Source organism: Rhineura floridana, chromosome 10, assembly GCF_030035675.1.
Source record: "Rhineura floridana isolate rRhiFlo1 chromosome 10, rRhiFlo1.hap2, whole genome shotgun sequence".
Classification (NCBI taxonomy): domain Eukaryota; kingdom Metazoa; phylum Chordata; class Lepidosauria; order Squamata; family Rhineuridae; genus Rhineura; species Rhineura floridana.
The window spans coordinates 82,097,476-82,115,577 of NC_084489.1; the positions used below are offsets into that span (position 1 = coordinate 82,097,476).

The 18,102-nt window shown below is 43.7% G+C and overlaps 1 protein-coding gene across 1 annotated transcript in view; it reads right to left on the reverse strand.

Annotated features, from left to right (window-relative positions):
• Nucleotides 1-18,102, reverse strand: part of OXSR1 (oxidative stress responsive kinase 1) — a 129,920-nt gene that overhangs the window by 78,446 nt on the left and 33,372 nt on the right. The window contains exon 2 of the mRNA XM_061586147.1: nucleotides 9,922-10,034. Within this exon, the coding sequence (XP_061442131.1) occupies nucleotides 9,922-10,034 (113 nt within the window). The remainder of the gene's footprint in view (nucleotides 1-9,921; nucleotides 10,035-18,102) is intronic.

Consider the following 18,102-nt stretch of genomic DNA (forward strand, 5'->3'; position numbering starts at 1 on the left):
CACCAAGAGTTTTCAAATTAGTCAGACTTTTAGGTGCTATAAGAGTCTGTTTTTTTTGCTACCCACTGGAAATCCAATCAATGCATCTAACTTGAACTTGGAACTGTTCTTTGCTCAAACAGTTATCCCAGAAGCACTTAGGGAAAGAAATCTTCCAAACATCCATGCGATTGCCCATTCCAATTTGGGATGAGGAGAGACAGCTATTACAAACACTAATGGCACTGCATGGCAGGTTAGATTTGCTCCTTTTAACCAGCCAGAATGACGGCCCCAAACATTGACATTTTGGGCTGCAACCCTACACATACTTCCCTATCAGAGAACTCAACAGGGCTTACTTCTAAAAGATTGCACCGTTTAAAAATCAAAATCAGTTCAACAAATGTTCAAAAAAGCAAACTTTTGACAGACTAAAAATAGGCACCCTGATTAATTGAGCATGAGCTTTTGAAAAACTATTTTTAATACAAATAGTTAAAGACTTCAGATTGCAAGGACTGTACTGGAAAAGGAAGCACCTTCTGAACGAAAGTGAAGAGGGGGTGTCCCTTAAAAGAATGCCCATTACACCACAACCATCGAAAAGCTATTCTTTTTACTGGTATGCAGATTCATTATCAGTCCATCAACTAACATAATTGCTGTCACTGGACAACTAATCCTATCAGTGGTAGAACATTTACTTTGCATGCAGAAGGTCCCGGATACAATCCCTGGCATCTCCAAGTAGAGCTGGAAAAGACTCCCTTCTGAAACCCTAGAGAGCTGCTGCCAATCAGTGTAGACAATCCTGAGCTAGATGGACCAGTGGTCTCATGCCCAAACAAGGCAGCTTCTTCCATCCTGTCTGATACCTTCTAGTCATTTTGGCAGAACCTGTTCGGTCTGGACAGAGGCAAATGTAGAATGCAACTTCCTTGCAGCGGTCAGAGCTTTCTCCCTTTCCCTCAACCAAGATGTCGAGAATGAGCTATAATAAGAGCAGACATCAACCCTCAGAGTAATTAAGACTGCTCAGCTATAAGCTCAGGCGGACTCAAATCTCTTTGTAGAGTGCTACAACCGTTTCATACAAGAGATCTTGGGGCTTCTACTTCTTTTCTCCAGAATTTTCAGATTAAAGGAGCCCCTCCAAAGAAACAAGTAACCCCAATTACAGTTGCACAGTGTGCTCAGAGATGCATGTGCCACTTGTGCCAACATGGCATGAAGGAAAAACTGAGGATCTGGCTTTCTAGGAATTTGCGCTCTATTGTTTGAAAGCATACACGTTCCAGCAGTATTTGCCGAATATTCAAACCTCCCCCCCCCAAAGGAGAGGGCAACCATCACACCACTATTTATATATACATACATATAATCTCAGCAGTTCTTTCAAAGCAGGGCAACCATGTCAAGTAGAAAAAACAACAACCAAGGAGTACTGTGGTACCTTAAAGACTAAACAAATAGGTTATGCCACAAGTCTTCATGGGCAAGGGCCAACTTTGCTAGATACCAAATATTCTTCACATACTGTACAACAGCCTTCACCAATCTGCACCAGCCAGCATGGCCAACGGGCAATGGGAGATGTGGTCCACAAAATCTGGAGGGACTAGAGTGGGGAAGGCGTAGCAAGTTGGATGAGGGACTAGCGGCTTGTCTAAGGCCACTTAATGAGTTTGCAGCGGAGGTAAACTTTCGAAGGAGAGCCTTCTCCAAGCCACTACACTTTACCAGCCCTCAATCTCTCCACCCCTATCCCAGGTCTGAACAAGCAGCTAGGAATGTTTATGGTGCCAGCAAAAATTGGAAACTTCTGACTTTGTGAAAAAGCAGGACCTAGAGCCGTGGCTCAAGATCCAATCAGCTACTTCAGATGCACCCAAGAGCTTGCACACACCCCAGTGGGATCTTTTTTTGTTTTTCTTTGAACATGGGATGTTGATGCCGCTTCAAATGCTGCATTTTAAAAGCCCTTTAGTTTCAAAAGCAGTTTGCTATATGGCATGAGATTGAGGGGTGGAGTGGGTAGAGAGAGCTGCTTCTGCCGCTCTGGAAATACAAGTGCAAAGGGCCCCTTTTCAGTGTGCTGAACTAGCTCGCTCTTCTCTAGATCCCAGGCACAGTCCCAGCCTGAAAACCTGGAGAGGTGCTGCCAATCAGTGTAGACAATACTGAGCTAAGATAGGTAAGAGCCAGTGTGGTGTAGCGGTTAAGGTGCTGGACTACAACCTGGGAGACCAGGGTTTGAATCCCCACACAGCCATGAAGCGCACTGGGTGACCTTGGGCCAGTCACTGCCTCTCAGCCTCATGAAAACCCTATTCATAGGGTCGCCATAAGTCGGAATCAACTTGAAGGCAGTACATTTACATTATTTTACTGACTGCATATAAGGCATATATTCTGGCTCCCAGGAATTGTAAGTATTTTCCCAGCAGCTTGAATGCCACACTTGGGGGGCATTCTCAACTAGCCCACCCACAATCCTTAGCTTCAAATCCCACCTATTATATTCCACAGGTGTCTGACACAATAACCCCATTTGTGGAAGATATGTCTACAACAATAGCCTTTTCTTTTCTCTTCTTTTCCTTGCTTTGCCTAACAGCCAAGGTGTCCTTGAGTTACTGCGTGCATATTTCTATACTAAATCCCCCACACTAATCCCCAGTGTGGTCAAGCCCCAGCTTTCTAAATTTAAAACACTGTCACTGTGTATGAAGATGGCATTCATCTAGAAATGCATGCCTGTTAATTATAAACACGTCGCCGTTGCAAACCGCCGCATGACAACAAGGTGTGAGGGTCACAGGAGGCCACGCAGCCTCTTGAGTGTATTTTGAGACTTTAAAAAGGATCGTGATTAAGTGCTTCCAAGATACCCAACAAACTCTTTTCCGAGGCAAAATCCCTCTAAGGCAGCCTTCACCAGCCTGGCATCCTCCAGATGTTTTGCACTGCAACTCCCATCAGCCCCAGCCAGCTGATGGCCAATGGGAATGATCAGGAGTTGGAGTCCAGCAACATCTGGGGGGCACCAGAATGGGAAAGGCTGTTTTAAGAGAATTGAGGGAGAATCTTTCTTCAAATTCAACTTCTATATAACCTTTTCCCCAAAATTCAGCTTCATACTACCAGCTACACATGGCTCATGGTCCTTCAGGAGCACAAGGAAAGCGATTCAGAGAGGCCACATTCACACCAGACATTTGCTGTTGTTATTATGTGCCTTCAAGTCGATTACGACTTAGGACGACCCTATGAATCAGTGACATCCAAGAGCATCTGTCATGAATCACCCTGTAGAGACATTTCCTCCACTTTAAGCAGTCATGGCTTCCCCCAAAGAATCATGGGAAGTGTAGTTTGTGAAGGGTGCTGAGAGTTGCTAGGAGACCCCTATTCTCCTCACAGAGGTACAGTTTGCCGGAGTGGTTTAACAGTCATTTCCTCTTCCCAGAAAATTTGGAGAACTGTAGCTCTGTGAGGGGAACAGGAATCTAACAGCTTTCAGCACCCTCCACAAACTACACTTTCCAGGATTCTTTGGGGGAAGATGACTGCTTAAAGTGGAATAAGTGTCTTGTGTGAACGTGGCCAGAGGCTGCGAGGATGACCCATTTGAGTTTCTGCTTCACAGATTCAGGTTGGGCCACCTTAAAAACCCAAGGGATGCTGTACGTTAACCAATGGTCTCTGCCATGGTCACCTACTTTGCATTGCTTTATAAATTCATTTTCAGTTATTTTTTGTGGTGTTTTTAAGCTGTTCTTATTATACTTTGTACTTCGCCTTGGGACACAAGTGAAAGGCAATTAACAACCAACAACAACTAATTAGCGGGGCTACATGTTAAAGGCACATTAGCTTCATTTCTGAAGCTAGCTTAGTTCAAGTGTGTTACTGTAATGCTGTGTTTTTAAAAAATTATTTAAAAACATTTAATATGAAAGCCTTTCCTTCTCAGGAAAAAATGGCACCTTTTGTTAATTAAATAACAAGTTCTATTAATAGTTCCTGTTATTAATAAAAATCACAAGCGCCCTCATTTTCTTCAATATCTCAAAAAGACACTTTGAGGTTTAAATTGATACAATGTGCAAAGCAAATTCTACCAAAAATAAATCAACTGATTAATCATTTTAAGGCAGCAGGTAATGCCTCATTCCAAGTATAGCCAACTACAAAAATAAGACCACCACACAAATTTTCAATCTCTTGACATCTTCGCTTGAGTGGCTACTTCAGATTGAACAAATCTTTGACACACAACAGTCTGAGGTAAGCCTCCCTACTCCCCACATACAAAGATGCAATACAGGGATAATACAGAACAACCAATGCTGCAGGGTTGTTGTGTTATTCATGTGATGGACACCTATGTCTGAAACCTGAAAATGCTGCACCTTCTGGTAATGAGCTACCAGGCCCTTTGTACTGGCAAATAAACCCCTAAATGGTCTGGGACCCAACCACCAAAAGAACACCTTCCACAGTATCAACCATTTCGGTTGCGATCGGCAGGTTGAGGCCTTGTCAGTCATGCCGCCACCAGGGCCTGCCCGGTTGGTGCTGACACACGACAGGGCCTTTGCTGTGGTGGCTCCCTGTTTGTGGAATGCCCTCAGTGAGGTGCATCTGTCTCCATTATTATTGACTTTTAAGAGGAATCCAAAACCATTCCCATTTTCCAGGGCTCAAAAACTCTTCCTGGCACCCCGGAGATCATTGGATGAAAGAATGTTTTTAACTGTGTTTTTAGAGTATTTTTGTTGTTAAGTTGTTTTGTTGATGTTTGCTGTCCTGGGCTCCTTTGGTGGAAGGGCAGGATATAAATCCAATGAATCGTCATCATCACCACTACCAGTGCAACTTCTGGCCTGCGATCCCTAAGGGATTCAATGGACTGGGGTATTGGTTTCAGCCTGAGATGTTTGTGCAGTTTTTCACAGCTCATGTCATTGCAAAGTCAAATTTAAAGATGGAGGTATACAAAAAAGGGGAGGGGGGAATCATTCAATTGCAGTAGAGTGAAGCAACATACTTCAGACAGCACCGGGGGGGGGGAGGAGGAGATGAAGACAGGAATTCCTGCCTGAATGTTGTAAGAAGACTTTTTAAAGTACTGGTCCGAACAGTGGGAGAAGGTGTTTGGGCTGCACTCATAGCAGCAAAATGCTTGGGCCTCCACTGTTTACATGTCCAACAGCTAGATGGGTTACCATCCAGTCAACAAATTGCTCTAAACAGGAGTTAGCCAATGTGGTGCCCTGCAGACATTGTGGGACTACAACTGCCATTACCTCCAACTATCGGCCATGCTCGCTGGGGCTAATGGGAATTGGAGTCCAACTACAGATGGCGGACACCAAACTGCTGCCCTTGTGTTACTTCAAGAGATGTTTTAACGCACAAGCTTCTAGCCCCACAGAGGGCCAACCCACACTAGCCTCACAACCAGAGGCAGAGATGTCAGGCCTAACTCAAACACTCTTAACTAGGGTGACCCGAAACCTCACATAGGGACCAAAGCCTAAACAATTTGATATATTCTCAATCTCTGCAAAAGTGTGGATGGTTGTGGTTCATGCAGCTTGGATTACACTATTCTAGAGCCAGCTCCCTCCCTTCTGAGGAACCACTATAACCAGACCAAAAGGGTTTTTGTGAAGAAGTGTTAAGTCTTTTTTAGGTGGTGGGCTTAGGGTAAAGGGTTTTTGTTATGTTTTTAAATGAGGGTCGAGGAACCTGTGGCACTCCAGATGTTGTTGAACTACAACTCCCATCATTCCTGATCGCTGGACATGCTGGCTGGGGCTGATGTGAGTAGAAGCCCAGAAACCAGATTCCCCATTCCTAGTTTAAAGAGACAGCATGTAGCAGTGAGCAGCACTTTGGTTTTGGAGCGGGGAGACACAAATTCAAATCCCAACTGGCCATGAAGCTCACTGGATGGCCTCGGGGCAAGACCCACCGCCCCTTCAGCCTCACCTATCATTTAATTGCAACCAAACATTTTTACACTATAATCTGTACCTGCCTTGCAACAGTGGCGAGAGACTGCATTTATCTACCTATCCTTCCTTGCACACCACAATTCTGGCTGAAAGTGTGGGTAGGCCAAACAAGTTCAGTAGGGATCAGACTTTTTAAAGGTGTTGGATTACGCCCTGGGAGATCGGGGTTCAAATCCCCACACAGCCATGAAGCTCACTGGGTGACCCTGGGCGCCTCTCAGCCTCAGAGGAGGGCAATGGTAAACCACCTCTGAATCCCGCTTACCATGAAAACCCTGTTCGTAGGGTCGCCATAGGTCGGGATCTACTTGAAGGCAGTCCATTTCCATTTTCAGGAAAAATGTATAAGCACCAGAAAAGCAAAGAATGGCATTAACACTAAGAGGTCCCCGCCTGCCATGGTAGCCTTAACTCTGCACAACCAGGACTAGGAAGGGAGCCTTAACAGCACAGCCAAGATAGGATGCCGACTAGGATAGCGATAGACTGGATTGGATCAAAGCCTCTATCCACAACAAGACTTAATGCACCCCAATGCAAAATCTGCCTATGTTGTCTCTTTCGTTTGGTCTGTTTCCATCCCCTACCCCAAGGTGGAAAGGCTGGAGCTTTTAACGTGGCACAAAAGCTAGGATTGTGCTGCCTATAGACTGAATGGAATGTGTTGCAAGCAGACAACTGGCCCTGCCCCCCCTTGATCAGCAGAATAGGCAAGGATAGCAGCACTCAAAGGACATAAGAATAGCTGGGTTATGGAAGAGGCACCAGTTCACAATCCCTCCCAATTCAACTCTCTTTGTTCAAAGTGTATTTAGTCATTCTAGTACATTTTTTGTTTCTTAAAAAGAATAATTTCTAAAAATGCTTTTAAGAATGTTAGAACTGGGCCATTATCTGATTAAAGATACCCTGAGTTGAGTAAGGCGACTTACCTGCATAAATTTACATGCAAGTTAAACTGAAGAGGGCAAAGTCAGTCCCCACCACTTTAGAAGTGGCATTCCCACCTATGTATTTAATTAAAAGGGTTTAATTAATAGCACCTATTACCCATTAGTATTTAAGTACCTGAATTTTGTAAAATTTAAGATCTGCTGACCCATCAATCATGGGAAAGTTTTCAACCTAAATATTTTAAATCAGCATAACCAGTCAACTTACTATAGCCCTAATCCGCTGTGGAAAAATTTCCAGTGCTTTATTTTTCCAAGGAAAATTTTCCATTCCCTAAGTTCATTAACAATAAAGAATGGATGCCAAATGAAAATATTAGGCAAATTTGGCAGTTTCAAAATCATTAGGTTTAAGCATGTTAAATTAGATCACTCTCTAGGGTATCAGAAATTTTTGCATGCAAACTGAAAACTTCTGATGCTAATTACCCTAATATGGGTAGGAAAATTTCCCTAAAAATCCACATCACTGGCCAGGGCCGGCTCCAGGCATGCGGGGGCCCTTGGGCATCAGCTTGCCCTGGGCCCTGGTGTGTGTGCGTGCATGCATGCACACACGGCTGTCTTCAGCAGTCCCCCCGCAATCCGCTCCCCCCACTTACCTGTCTGCTGTCTTTTACCATTGCCCTTAACGAAGATGGCGGCCGCAGTTTCCCTAAGGGGATGATGCCTCCGCCGCCATGTTTGTTGATGGCACGTGTGCGTGCTATGCGCGTGCATCTCTGCCATCAACTAAGATAGCGGCAGGGGCTTCAGTACCTTAGGGAAACTGCGGCTGCCATCTTCGTTAAGGGCAATGGTAAAAGACAGCAGACAGGTAAGTTGGGGGCACGGATCGCGGGCGGTGCATGGAGGGGCTTCTGAAGGACCACCCGAAGCTCCAGCCTCCAGGGGCCCTCGGGCCAGTGCCCAACCTGGCCGCCCTTTAGAACCAGCCCTGTCACTGGCCCTAATTAACCATTCAGTCATGCAGGTCAGCTTCTCTGGCCCAGCTGGCAAGAGTAATGTGTTTGGAAGAGATATGTTTAAATACAGATTCATCAAACCAAGGAGCCTTACGTAAGCCTATTAAATGGAAATATTAATTACTTACCTCCCCATTATTATTAATGAAAAAAGAAGCAGTAGTTAATTTCTCTTGAAAGAAACTTAATGAGCTGAAGCCTGCCCCGAAGTTTGGAGACTCTGCCTGATTTATGCCAGGTGTGTCAACACTGGCTGTGGTTGCTCAAATAATGAGAACACTCTGCATGTGATCAAATAGGGCCAACATGTCTCACTCACATGTGCTAGAGATCTGGCTTGGCACTGAAAACAGTCTGAGGCTGAGTCCCAGCTCAAATGAAAACCTGAAACAAGTATTCTAAACCATGCGCTCACGATTGCTTAATCTAGACTTCACAGACGCATCTGATTGGCCGGTGCTGGAGACAGAATACTGGACAAGACAGATCTTTGGTCCAATATAGCAGGGATGTTCTTAAAACTTGCACTTATCTGATTATCTCATCATCACCAATATTAGAAGGAGAACTGGCTAGAGAGAAGGAACTACTACAAGGAACTACTAAGGGTAAAAAATTCCCATCTTCCTGACCCTGAAAACAGCTTGGATGCAGTATTAAAAATGCAAAACTTGTTCTGTTATGTTTAAACTACTAGGGGAATAAAAGCACATGATTTCTCCCTGAATGAAAAGCCCAGTAAACAAAGGATGACTGCCCATCAGGTCACCTAATTGGGACCTCTTGAGACGAAAATGCTGCAATTCATTGCTGCCCCTTTCATTAGCCAATGAAATAGGAGGCATTTGGTAGGAAAGGGTCAGCTGGAGATTAAAATATTGCATTAGCAGTTTTATCTAAGTTTTCTACAAAGCTTTCTGAATGGTTCTCTGAGCCCTAAACTGGCAAATACCCAAATTCCAACAGTATCTGCAACTACTTTACCAGAAAGACACTAAAGAGTGAAAGGTATGTAGTTGAATGGTACAATGTACATGGCAAGTATTCAGACACAGAGGCCCAGCCACTGGGTTTTTGTTGTGGGGGGAGGGGAGTGACTCTGGTCAAGTTCTTTTCAGTGGCCTCTCCACTGGTGGCATCACGCTCCCCACCAGCAAAATCACTGCACATGTGATCCAAACTTAAGGAATTGAACCACTTCCCAAGCCTGCGTCTGCTTGATGCAGAATTTCTTTCAGAGCTGAAGCCAAAGCAAATCCTCCAAAACTGAGTTGTCCAACTCCATGATACCATGAGGCAGCAGAGCACATTGCTCCATCTAGGGCAGGGGGTGGGGAACCCCAGGTCCAGGGACCAAATGTGGCCCTCCAAGCCTCTCTATCTGGCCCTTTGGACTCTCCCTATGCCACATCCCTCGCCGGCCCTGCACCATGCCCTCATCAAGCGCTTTTGCCTAGCTGGATGACATCCTTGAACTGCAGTAATGTTTCTTAGTGGCCAACATGGAGATATGGCACAGGGGTATAGGACCTCTAACCTTTCTGCACCTGGAATGTAACCGTCTGTCCAAAAATAAGAGGCAAATCCATAGCCCTGCCAACTTTTACCTCTGGCCACACCCAACCCTGGCCATGTGGGCTGTCACGGAATGCAACCCATGGGCTGAAAAAGATTCCCCACCCCTGGTCAAGGGCATGGGGGAGACACTCCCCTCCCTTTATTGTTGCACACAATTGCACAACCTCCTCCTATACCATTCAAGGAGAAATCTTACCCATACATCCAGAAAACCTACACAGAATTGGAAGCCGCAAGATTTTAAACAGACTGTTTTCCCCATTTTGTTTACAGCCATGAGGTCTTCAAACTTTTCGCTTTTAAAAAACCCCAGCGCAGCCACTAAGATTCTAATGAATGCCTGCCACCAACCTACAGCAACAATGATTTATAGACCCTAAATAAACTGTTCAAGAAACACCGATGGAATTTTTGTACCAGGAGCTCATCCATGCTGGTCTGGCATTTCTCGAGGTTGATCCGCTTGATTGCCACCTTCTCTTTCTTCGGACTACAATAGGCTGCTTGCACCACTGCTGTTGCTCCACTCCCTGAGAAGGAAAAGAAACACAGAAAAACACAACATGAGGGAGAAGCCTTTAAATATTTTGAGTAGTATCTCTCTGCAAGGAGAGGTCTGAAATACTGAAGGAGAGGTCTGAAGTACATTTTCGTAGTCTAGAAGAGACCCGTTGCATGCAAATAAGCCCATACATAGTGTTACTTGATGATCACTGTCTGCGTATACAAACTGTAGCTTTTGCCTAAAGCTTCCCATGAAATAGGGGCCCAATCCTTTTCCAGGGGAAAGCTGTTATTTACACACATACATGCTCTCAATAAATGCCACCGTATGCATTTCATACCAGATGAGATGCAGAGAATGCAGTGTACTAATCTTATTTATTTACACCAGGGTGGGGGAACCTGCAAAGCTCCAGATGCTGCTGAACTGCAACTCCCATCATCTCTGGCTATTGTTCATGGCGGCTGAGGCTGATGGGAGCTGTAGTCCAACAACATCTGGAGGACCGCAGCACATTCTCTAACACTGATTTACACTTTGCCTGTTGGGCAACTAACAAAGCCAATATAAAACTAAATGTCTCAGACCTCCGAGGGCAGCTGGGGGAGAGTACACCCATCTCTCTCAAGCTTCTAGCAATTGAGACACACACATCAAATTAAAACTCGAGGTACATTTTTAGCCAAACTTCAAACTTACAGGACATGCTTTGAGGCTGTTTTTTTTTTTTACTAGAATCTTCAGGTTCACCAACAGAAGCCAGGTACCAAAAAAGGGGTTGGGATGACTTCCTGGAAGGATTGCTCCGCCTGTGGCTGCCTCTGAGATGAGCTCTGTCTCAGAGGAAGCTTTTTTCAGTTTAAAATCAGTCAAAAGGGAACTTTGACTGGTGTAAATGTTCTCCCAGGCAAGGGTGAACCGAAGATTATCCACAGAAACTTCGTTAGGCTGTTGGTGGCTGGAATCGATCAGGAATTCCCTGGGAAAGGAGGGCATACCTGGCAGCCGAGGACGGAGTTAGGACTTCCAGCAAGCTGGGCTGAAAAAAGCGAGACGTTTTTTCTTTTAAACGATCCACAATGGGCGAGCTTCCTTCTGTCTAATCTTATCATTTGGCTTAAATTACTACAGTAAAAGAGATTTGTTTAAGAATCAGCAATCAAGATACCTGGGTGAGTTACACTTCTCTCTTTTATACAAGGAATTAAGGAGGAGGAAAGAAAATTTAAAAAGCTTATCTTATTTTTTATGGCAAAAAGCTGGCCTGAATTTGGATACTATAAAGATTAAAACGGATGAGGGGCAACTTACCCGAAGAGAAAATCTGATCTAGATGATTATTTGATTGATATATGTCTGGGACTACTTTTTCTTGGACTACTTTCTTTAGACGAATCTGCTGTTTGTGTATGTTACTAATTGTTCGGCTTTGTGAACCAAATTTGTTTTGCATTCTTGGACGTGCGGGAGATAAGAACTGTGCTGGCCAGATGATGTCAACAGGCCTGGAATATTAACCCCCTTATTGCTGGGAAAAGAAGCAAATTACTCTTTGCTTGGGAATTGTGGCTATATTGGAAATTTGAAGGGTTTTTTCTTCGGCTTTAAGAATGACAATCAAAGAAGTGGCAGAGACCCTGGATGTATCCCTGGAAGGGTTTTCCCCTCTGGATATGTTTCAGAAGATAATGGATGAGATTAAGATAACGAAACAAGAACTGGGACAGAGTAGACAAGAGATGGCAACTGAATTTGGTAAAGTGAAACAGGAGTTGAAAGAAATAAAGGATTATATGAGAAAAAGAGCAGATGGACAAGCAATAGAAGATGAAAAAGAAATTAAAGGGAAGGAGCAAATTCTGGAGATTGGATCAGATATATGAAATGTGGAATTGGAAAAAGATTTGGACTTTATGGCAAAAATTAAAGGGAGGATGCAAGTCCTGGAGATTGGAACAGATATATCAAGTGTGGAACTGGAAAAATATTTGGAGTTTGTGGATCCTGGAGATAAAGATTACTGTTTGGAATTCGGCGTTGTCCCTGGAGAACATAAGAACATAAGAAGAGCCTGCTGGATCAGGCCAGTGGCCCATCTAGTCCAGCATCCTGTTCTCACAGTGGCCAACCAGGTGCCTGGGGGAAGCCCGCAAGCAGGACCCGAGTGCAAGAACACTCTCCCCTCCTGAGGCTTCCGGCAACTGGTTTTCAGAAGCATGCTGCCTCTGACTAGGGTGGCAGAGCACAGCCATCATGGCTAGTAGCCATTGATAGCCCTGTCCTCCATGAATTTGTCTAATCTTCTTTTAAAGCCGTCCAAGCTGGTGGCCATTACTGCATCTTGTGGGAGCAAATTCCATAGTTTAACTATGCGCTGAGTAAAGAAGTACTTCCTTTTGTCTGTCCTGAATCTTCCAACATTCAGCTTCTTGGAATGTCCACGAGTTCTAGTATTATGAGAGAGGGAGAAGAACTTTTCTCTATCCACTTCTCAATGCCATGCATAATTTTATACACTTCTATCATGTCTCCTCTGACCCGCCTTTTCTCTAAACTAAAAAGCCCCAAATGCTGCAACCTTTCCTCGTAAGGGAGTCGCTCCATCCCCTTGATCATTCTGGTTGCCCTCTTCTGAACCTTTTCCAACTCTATAATATCCTTTTTGAGATGAGGTGACCAGAACTGTACACAGTATTCCAAATGCGGCCGCACCATAGATTTATACAATGGCATTATGATATCGGCTGTTTTATTTTCAATACCTTTCCTAATTATCGCTAGCATGGAATTTGCCTTTTTCACAGCTGCCGCATACTGGGTCGACATTTTCATCATGCTGTCCACTACAACCCTGAGGTCTCTCTCCTGGTCGGTCACCGCCAGTTCAGACCCCATGAGCGTATATGTGAAATTCAGATTTTTTGCTCCAATATGCATAATTTTACACTTGTTTATATTGAATTGCATTTGCCATTTTTCTGCCCATTCACTCAGTTTGGAGAGGTCTTTTTGGAGCTCTTCGCAATCCCTTTTTGTTTTAACAACCCTGAACAATTTAGTGTCATCAGCAAACTTGGCCACTTCACTGCTCACTCCTAATTCTAGGTCATTAATGAACAAGTTGAAAAGTACAGGTCCCAATACCGATCCTTGAGGGACTCCACTTTCTACAGCCCTCCATTGGGAGAACTGTCCGTTTATTCCTACTCTCTGCTTTCTGCTTCTTAACCAATTTCTTATCCACAAGAGGACCTCTCCTCTTATTCCATGACTGCTAAGCTTCCTCAGAAGCCTTTGGTGAGGTACCTTGTCAAACGCTTTTTGAAAGTCTAAGTACACTATGTCCACTGGATCACCTCTATCTATATGCTTGTTGACACTCTCAAAGAATTACTGAGACAGGACTTTCCCTTGCAGAAGCCATGCTGGCTCTGCTCCAGCAAGGCTTGTTCTTCTATGTGCTTAGTTAATCTAGCTTTAATAATACTTTCTACCAGTTTTCCAGGGACAGAAGTTAAGCTAACTGGCCTGTAATTTCCGGGATCCCCTCTGGATCCCTTTTTGAAGATTGGCGTTACATTTGCCACTTTCCAGTCCTCAGGCACGGAGGAGGACCCGAGGGACAAGTTACATATTTTAGTGAGCAGATCAGCAATTTCACATTTGAGTTCTTTGAGAACTCTCGGGTGGATGCCATGAAGATATTGATGATATTGATGAAGATATCAGAGATAAAGTTATCAATGCTTCGATGGAATTTCTGGACTGGAATGATTTGATGGAACTTGAAAAAGAGAAAATTTATAGAATTAATTCCAGATATGTGACAATGGAAAAACTCTCAAGAGATGTGCTAGTGCATTTCGTAAAAAAGAGGAACAGAGATATGACTTTACAACAATATTTCAGCAACACATTCAGAATTGACGGCAAGGAAATATTTCTGAAGGAAATTCCCATCAGACTCTTACTATATGACTATGACTATGACAGCAAGATTATTATGGGTGCAAGGATGGAAGTTGGAAGATGGAATTAACACTGATAATGGAAAAATGGCTATTGAAATTACTGGACTTAGCAGACTTGATGAGATGGATTAATTGACATGTTTATTTGGAGAAAAATCGATGGATATATTTCTCAAGCAGTGGAAACCTCTCTTTGACTTTTTGCGGAAAGAATAAAGTGATGTTAATGAGATTTGATGATTAATTAAGATAACTACTGGAGGAAAGTGATTTTATAATATCTTAAGAGACAGGTTTGTTATATATCATAGACCTATAACTGATCTGCGACAAATCGGAAGTCAACATTTTATTTTATTGTTTAATCTGTTTCTTTTTTGTTTTGTTTTGTGTTTGAAAATTTGAATAAAATTAATGATAAAAAACAAAAAAGGGGTTGGGATGGGGGGGCAGACAACACACTTAGTAGAATTAAGAAACATAAATCTGAGCACATAGAACCATAGAATAGAAGAGTTGGAAGGGGCCTATAAGGCCATCAAGTCCAACCCCCTGCTCAATGCAGGAATCCAAATCAAATGGCTCAGCACAGGACTTTTTATTTTTTGGTAGCAGAACTGAGTTTGCAGCCTTCCCACGTAAACATCAGCTCCTGGTTTTCCATCACTTTCTTTGTTTCAACAGCCTATTTGCAGGGTGGGGAGTGGAAGCATTTTTATTTTTGCTGTTGTCAAGACAATTGGGAAGAAACATTTCCTGATCTATTGCACATGATCCAAAAGATGCACCAGTCGAATCTCATCTTCCTACCTACCTCTGTAAAACAGTATGTAAGAGACACCAGTCCTCTGAAGAGCCTACATACATGAAACTCTGTTCTAGATGTGCCGCCTCAGCAGGCAGGAAGTTGTGTTGTGTCTCAGAATCAAGAGATACAGAGTGATCCCAACCACATCAGCTGCAGGGATGTGGCAGAATTACCCATCCGGTAGAAAAAGGAAGGACGAGAATGCCAGGTACATATAGAAAAAGAAAAAGAAAAGAAACTCCATTTGAGTTCTCTCTCAGGAGCGCCCCTGAACTATTGATTTTAAGCCTGGAACCTTCACGCTGCGGCAATTTATCAACCCAACAGAGCAGCAACAGGAAATCTCTGGCACACCAAGCCTCGCCATTTGGACAGTGAGGCAGCTTTAGCCAAGCCACACCCACCTGCCCTATACACAACATATCCGACACCAGAAGTGGGGCGAGTAAAGATACGGCTGAGCCAAAAGGGGACTTGCATAGAGCCACACACAGTTTTTTTGCAAGCCCCGACAATCAGCTGAGAGTTTTCTCTGCATGGTGCTTTGAAGCCTCAACAATTTCAAACCATGCAGGCAAAAACAGGTCACCTGATATCATTGTGTCCCCTGCCCACCTTTCAAACTTGGCCTATGAGGACTGGTGGAGATAAGAATTCTGCCTACTGTTCAGATCCAGTTCCCCATCCCTGCAACAGAGACTAAGACCAGGCAGTGAGATCATGCAGATACACGACAAGCCCTCTCCTTTGCAGATGGAATCTTTGGGCTTACAGATTACACTCACTTTTCAGTATTATTTCTCATGACAGTCTAGCAGTTCTCTCTCAGCACTGGCAGCTTGGGCAGGAAGGTCTCTGGAGTAGACAGTACAAGGCTGCACAGAATAATGATCAGAAATGATATAAGGCAGCTCCTGACAGCCTTCCAAAACAGAAGACTCCAAGACACAATTCAATATAAAGATTCTACAGCCTGGACAAATCCTAGAATTCTAACAGGTTTATTTATCCGGTCTTTTATGCAAGTCCTCGAAAATTATTAGCCTGCCAAATTAAAAATAAAAGTTGCTGGGCTGCTGGGGATTGTGGAAGAGCGACAGAGAATGCCATGCCTCTTCTAGCAGCCTGCTGCAATTCTATACTGGGCATCGCATTCCTTCTCCACTAGCCTGTTCAATGGCCTGCATGCTTTTCAGCTCTGGCTCCCAGGCCAGTACTTAAATACAAGGCTGCATTTATCACTTTGTCATCCCCAGCTATTAAGTTACAGAGGAAACAATGAGACTTGCTAGAGATGCCTTTCTCTAAACATTTTTTTTAAAAAAATAAATGTAAACTTCAGCGAGGCACACATGTGAATTTTCACTCTGGCAGAGACTGTGGCACACAGGCCATTGGGCTGCCTTATGAAAGACACTAATAAAGGCATAGCTGCAATTCCTAGAATGGCTGTGCTGCTATGGAATTTAAATGGTAACATTCCGCAGGAGAGGGAGAACAAGATTAAAGGTATCACTACAGACACAGCATTCCAGAAACACAAAATAAATAGCAAGAAGAGAGAAAGGTTAAGAGGACAACACAACCTGTGTGACTGGGAAGCTGTTGAGTGGTCCAAGGCAAGGAATACAGTTTTGAGGGGGGAAGCATCCCCAAATCTCCCCTCTCACCCTTTACAAGGCCAAGCTGACCCCTTTGGAGAGATGTAGCCTAGAGGAAAATCTGACAGGACACAGTTTTGCTGCTGAAGTTAACCAGCCCTGGCCTTTATAGATTTCCCAGATGGTCTCCCATCAAGGCACTCATGAAGGAAAGGTAATGCGTGTAAGTGTAATATATAAATGAAACAAGTGTGTGCATCATGCACAGAAGTTCAACATAAAGGAAACGTTTACATGCTCTTCTCCATTAACAGCAGCAAAAATCACACGTCTTCATCTTCATTTAAAGCTGTTTACAGCTGGGCTGGACAGTGATAGAAGCAGGCCTTCCAAGTCAAGATAGAAAGGAGAAAAGGCCTAAAGCAAATGTAGCATGTAATGCACACATCTCTCAATGCAAACTAGTATAGAATGTAGCATCCTCATAACTTCAGTGGGGTTCCTGGTTCTCACGACTGCAGCAAACATGAGGCCCAGAAACTTAACCTCAGAAAGCTTCCATTATCAGTTAATGGCCCTTACCCCAACTGTCAAAACATTTCCCTCCCTCCTAAACTTCTGCTGCTGTATTTCCCTCTCCCCCACCCCCAAACACGGGCAACCCACCTTTATACCCTTTGCAAACCTCAGCCTTGAAGCACACAGATATATTGTGCAAACTTTTATTCTGAACACAGGACTGAGGCTAGTTGCACTGCCTTTGAAGTTGTTTTCATCCATGCCTATTCAGAGCTCCAGTATCTGGGAGATAACGTAGGAACCAAGAACAAAAAAAGAGAAGCCCTCCAGAAGTGTCTCTTGCTATTGACGGCTCTGGAAAGCAGCTAGTGACAGCAGCAGGAGCCGTATGCATCTTGCAATGTGTGTTAATTTATTTGCCGCACAATTAACATGTTCAAATTAGATTTGCCATTTGAAAACAAGCAATTATATTCCTTCCTTTCCCTTCAGCCAGGCTCCCTCCTGAGTCAATTTAAAAGGGCACCTAAACTATTCAGTGTTAATTCACTGGGATGGACTGAAAGCAATTCCGCAGTCCCTCTTCCAACACACAGCAACCGGATCAGAATGGTACATCATTCCTCTTTAATCGCCTGCAGCTGCGTTGGCAGAAGATGCCATAATGAATGTCATGCTCACCGTATTCACTTCTCATCTTACTGCATACTTCCTTCTTTAAACAAAAACTGCTGTAGCTAAATTTGCATTCCCATACCTCCTTTGCCTCTGAACTGCCTCCTTCCCAAATAAATAATAAATTATAATATTTTAGTTGGCTAGTATTCTACTACACCAGCAGCAGGTTTTTTTTAAAAAAAAAAACAGTGTCACCCAAAGACTCTTCTTGCCACTGGTGTCCAAGCCACTGACAAACCTGCATCAAAGTAAACCCATAGTTGGGTTTTAATACACCTCCAAAGATCCACAAAGCACATGGTGTGTAAAAGCCAGGACTGGATGAACTCCTCTGGATACCCATTAGTAAAAATAGGGACCTTGAGACCCACCTCACAGGGTTAAAAAGAGAGGTTTTGCATTCTAAAAAAAAATGCTCTTAAAATAATCAATATTTTTCTTTGCCTTGTACCAGATGGATAGACTGATTTGTCTAAAGGAATTAGTTATCCATGGTTTATGATCCAATGTCTCATC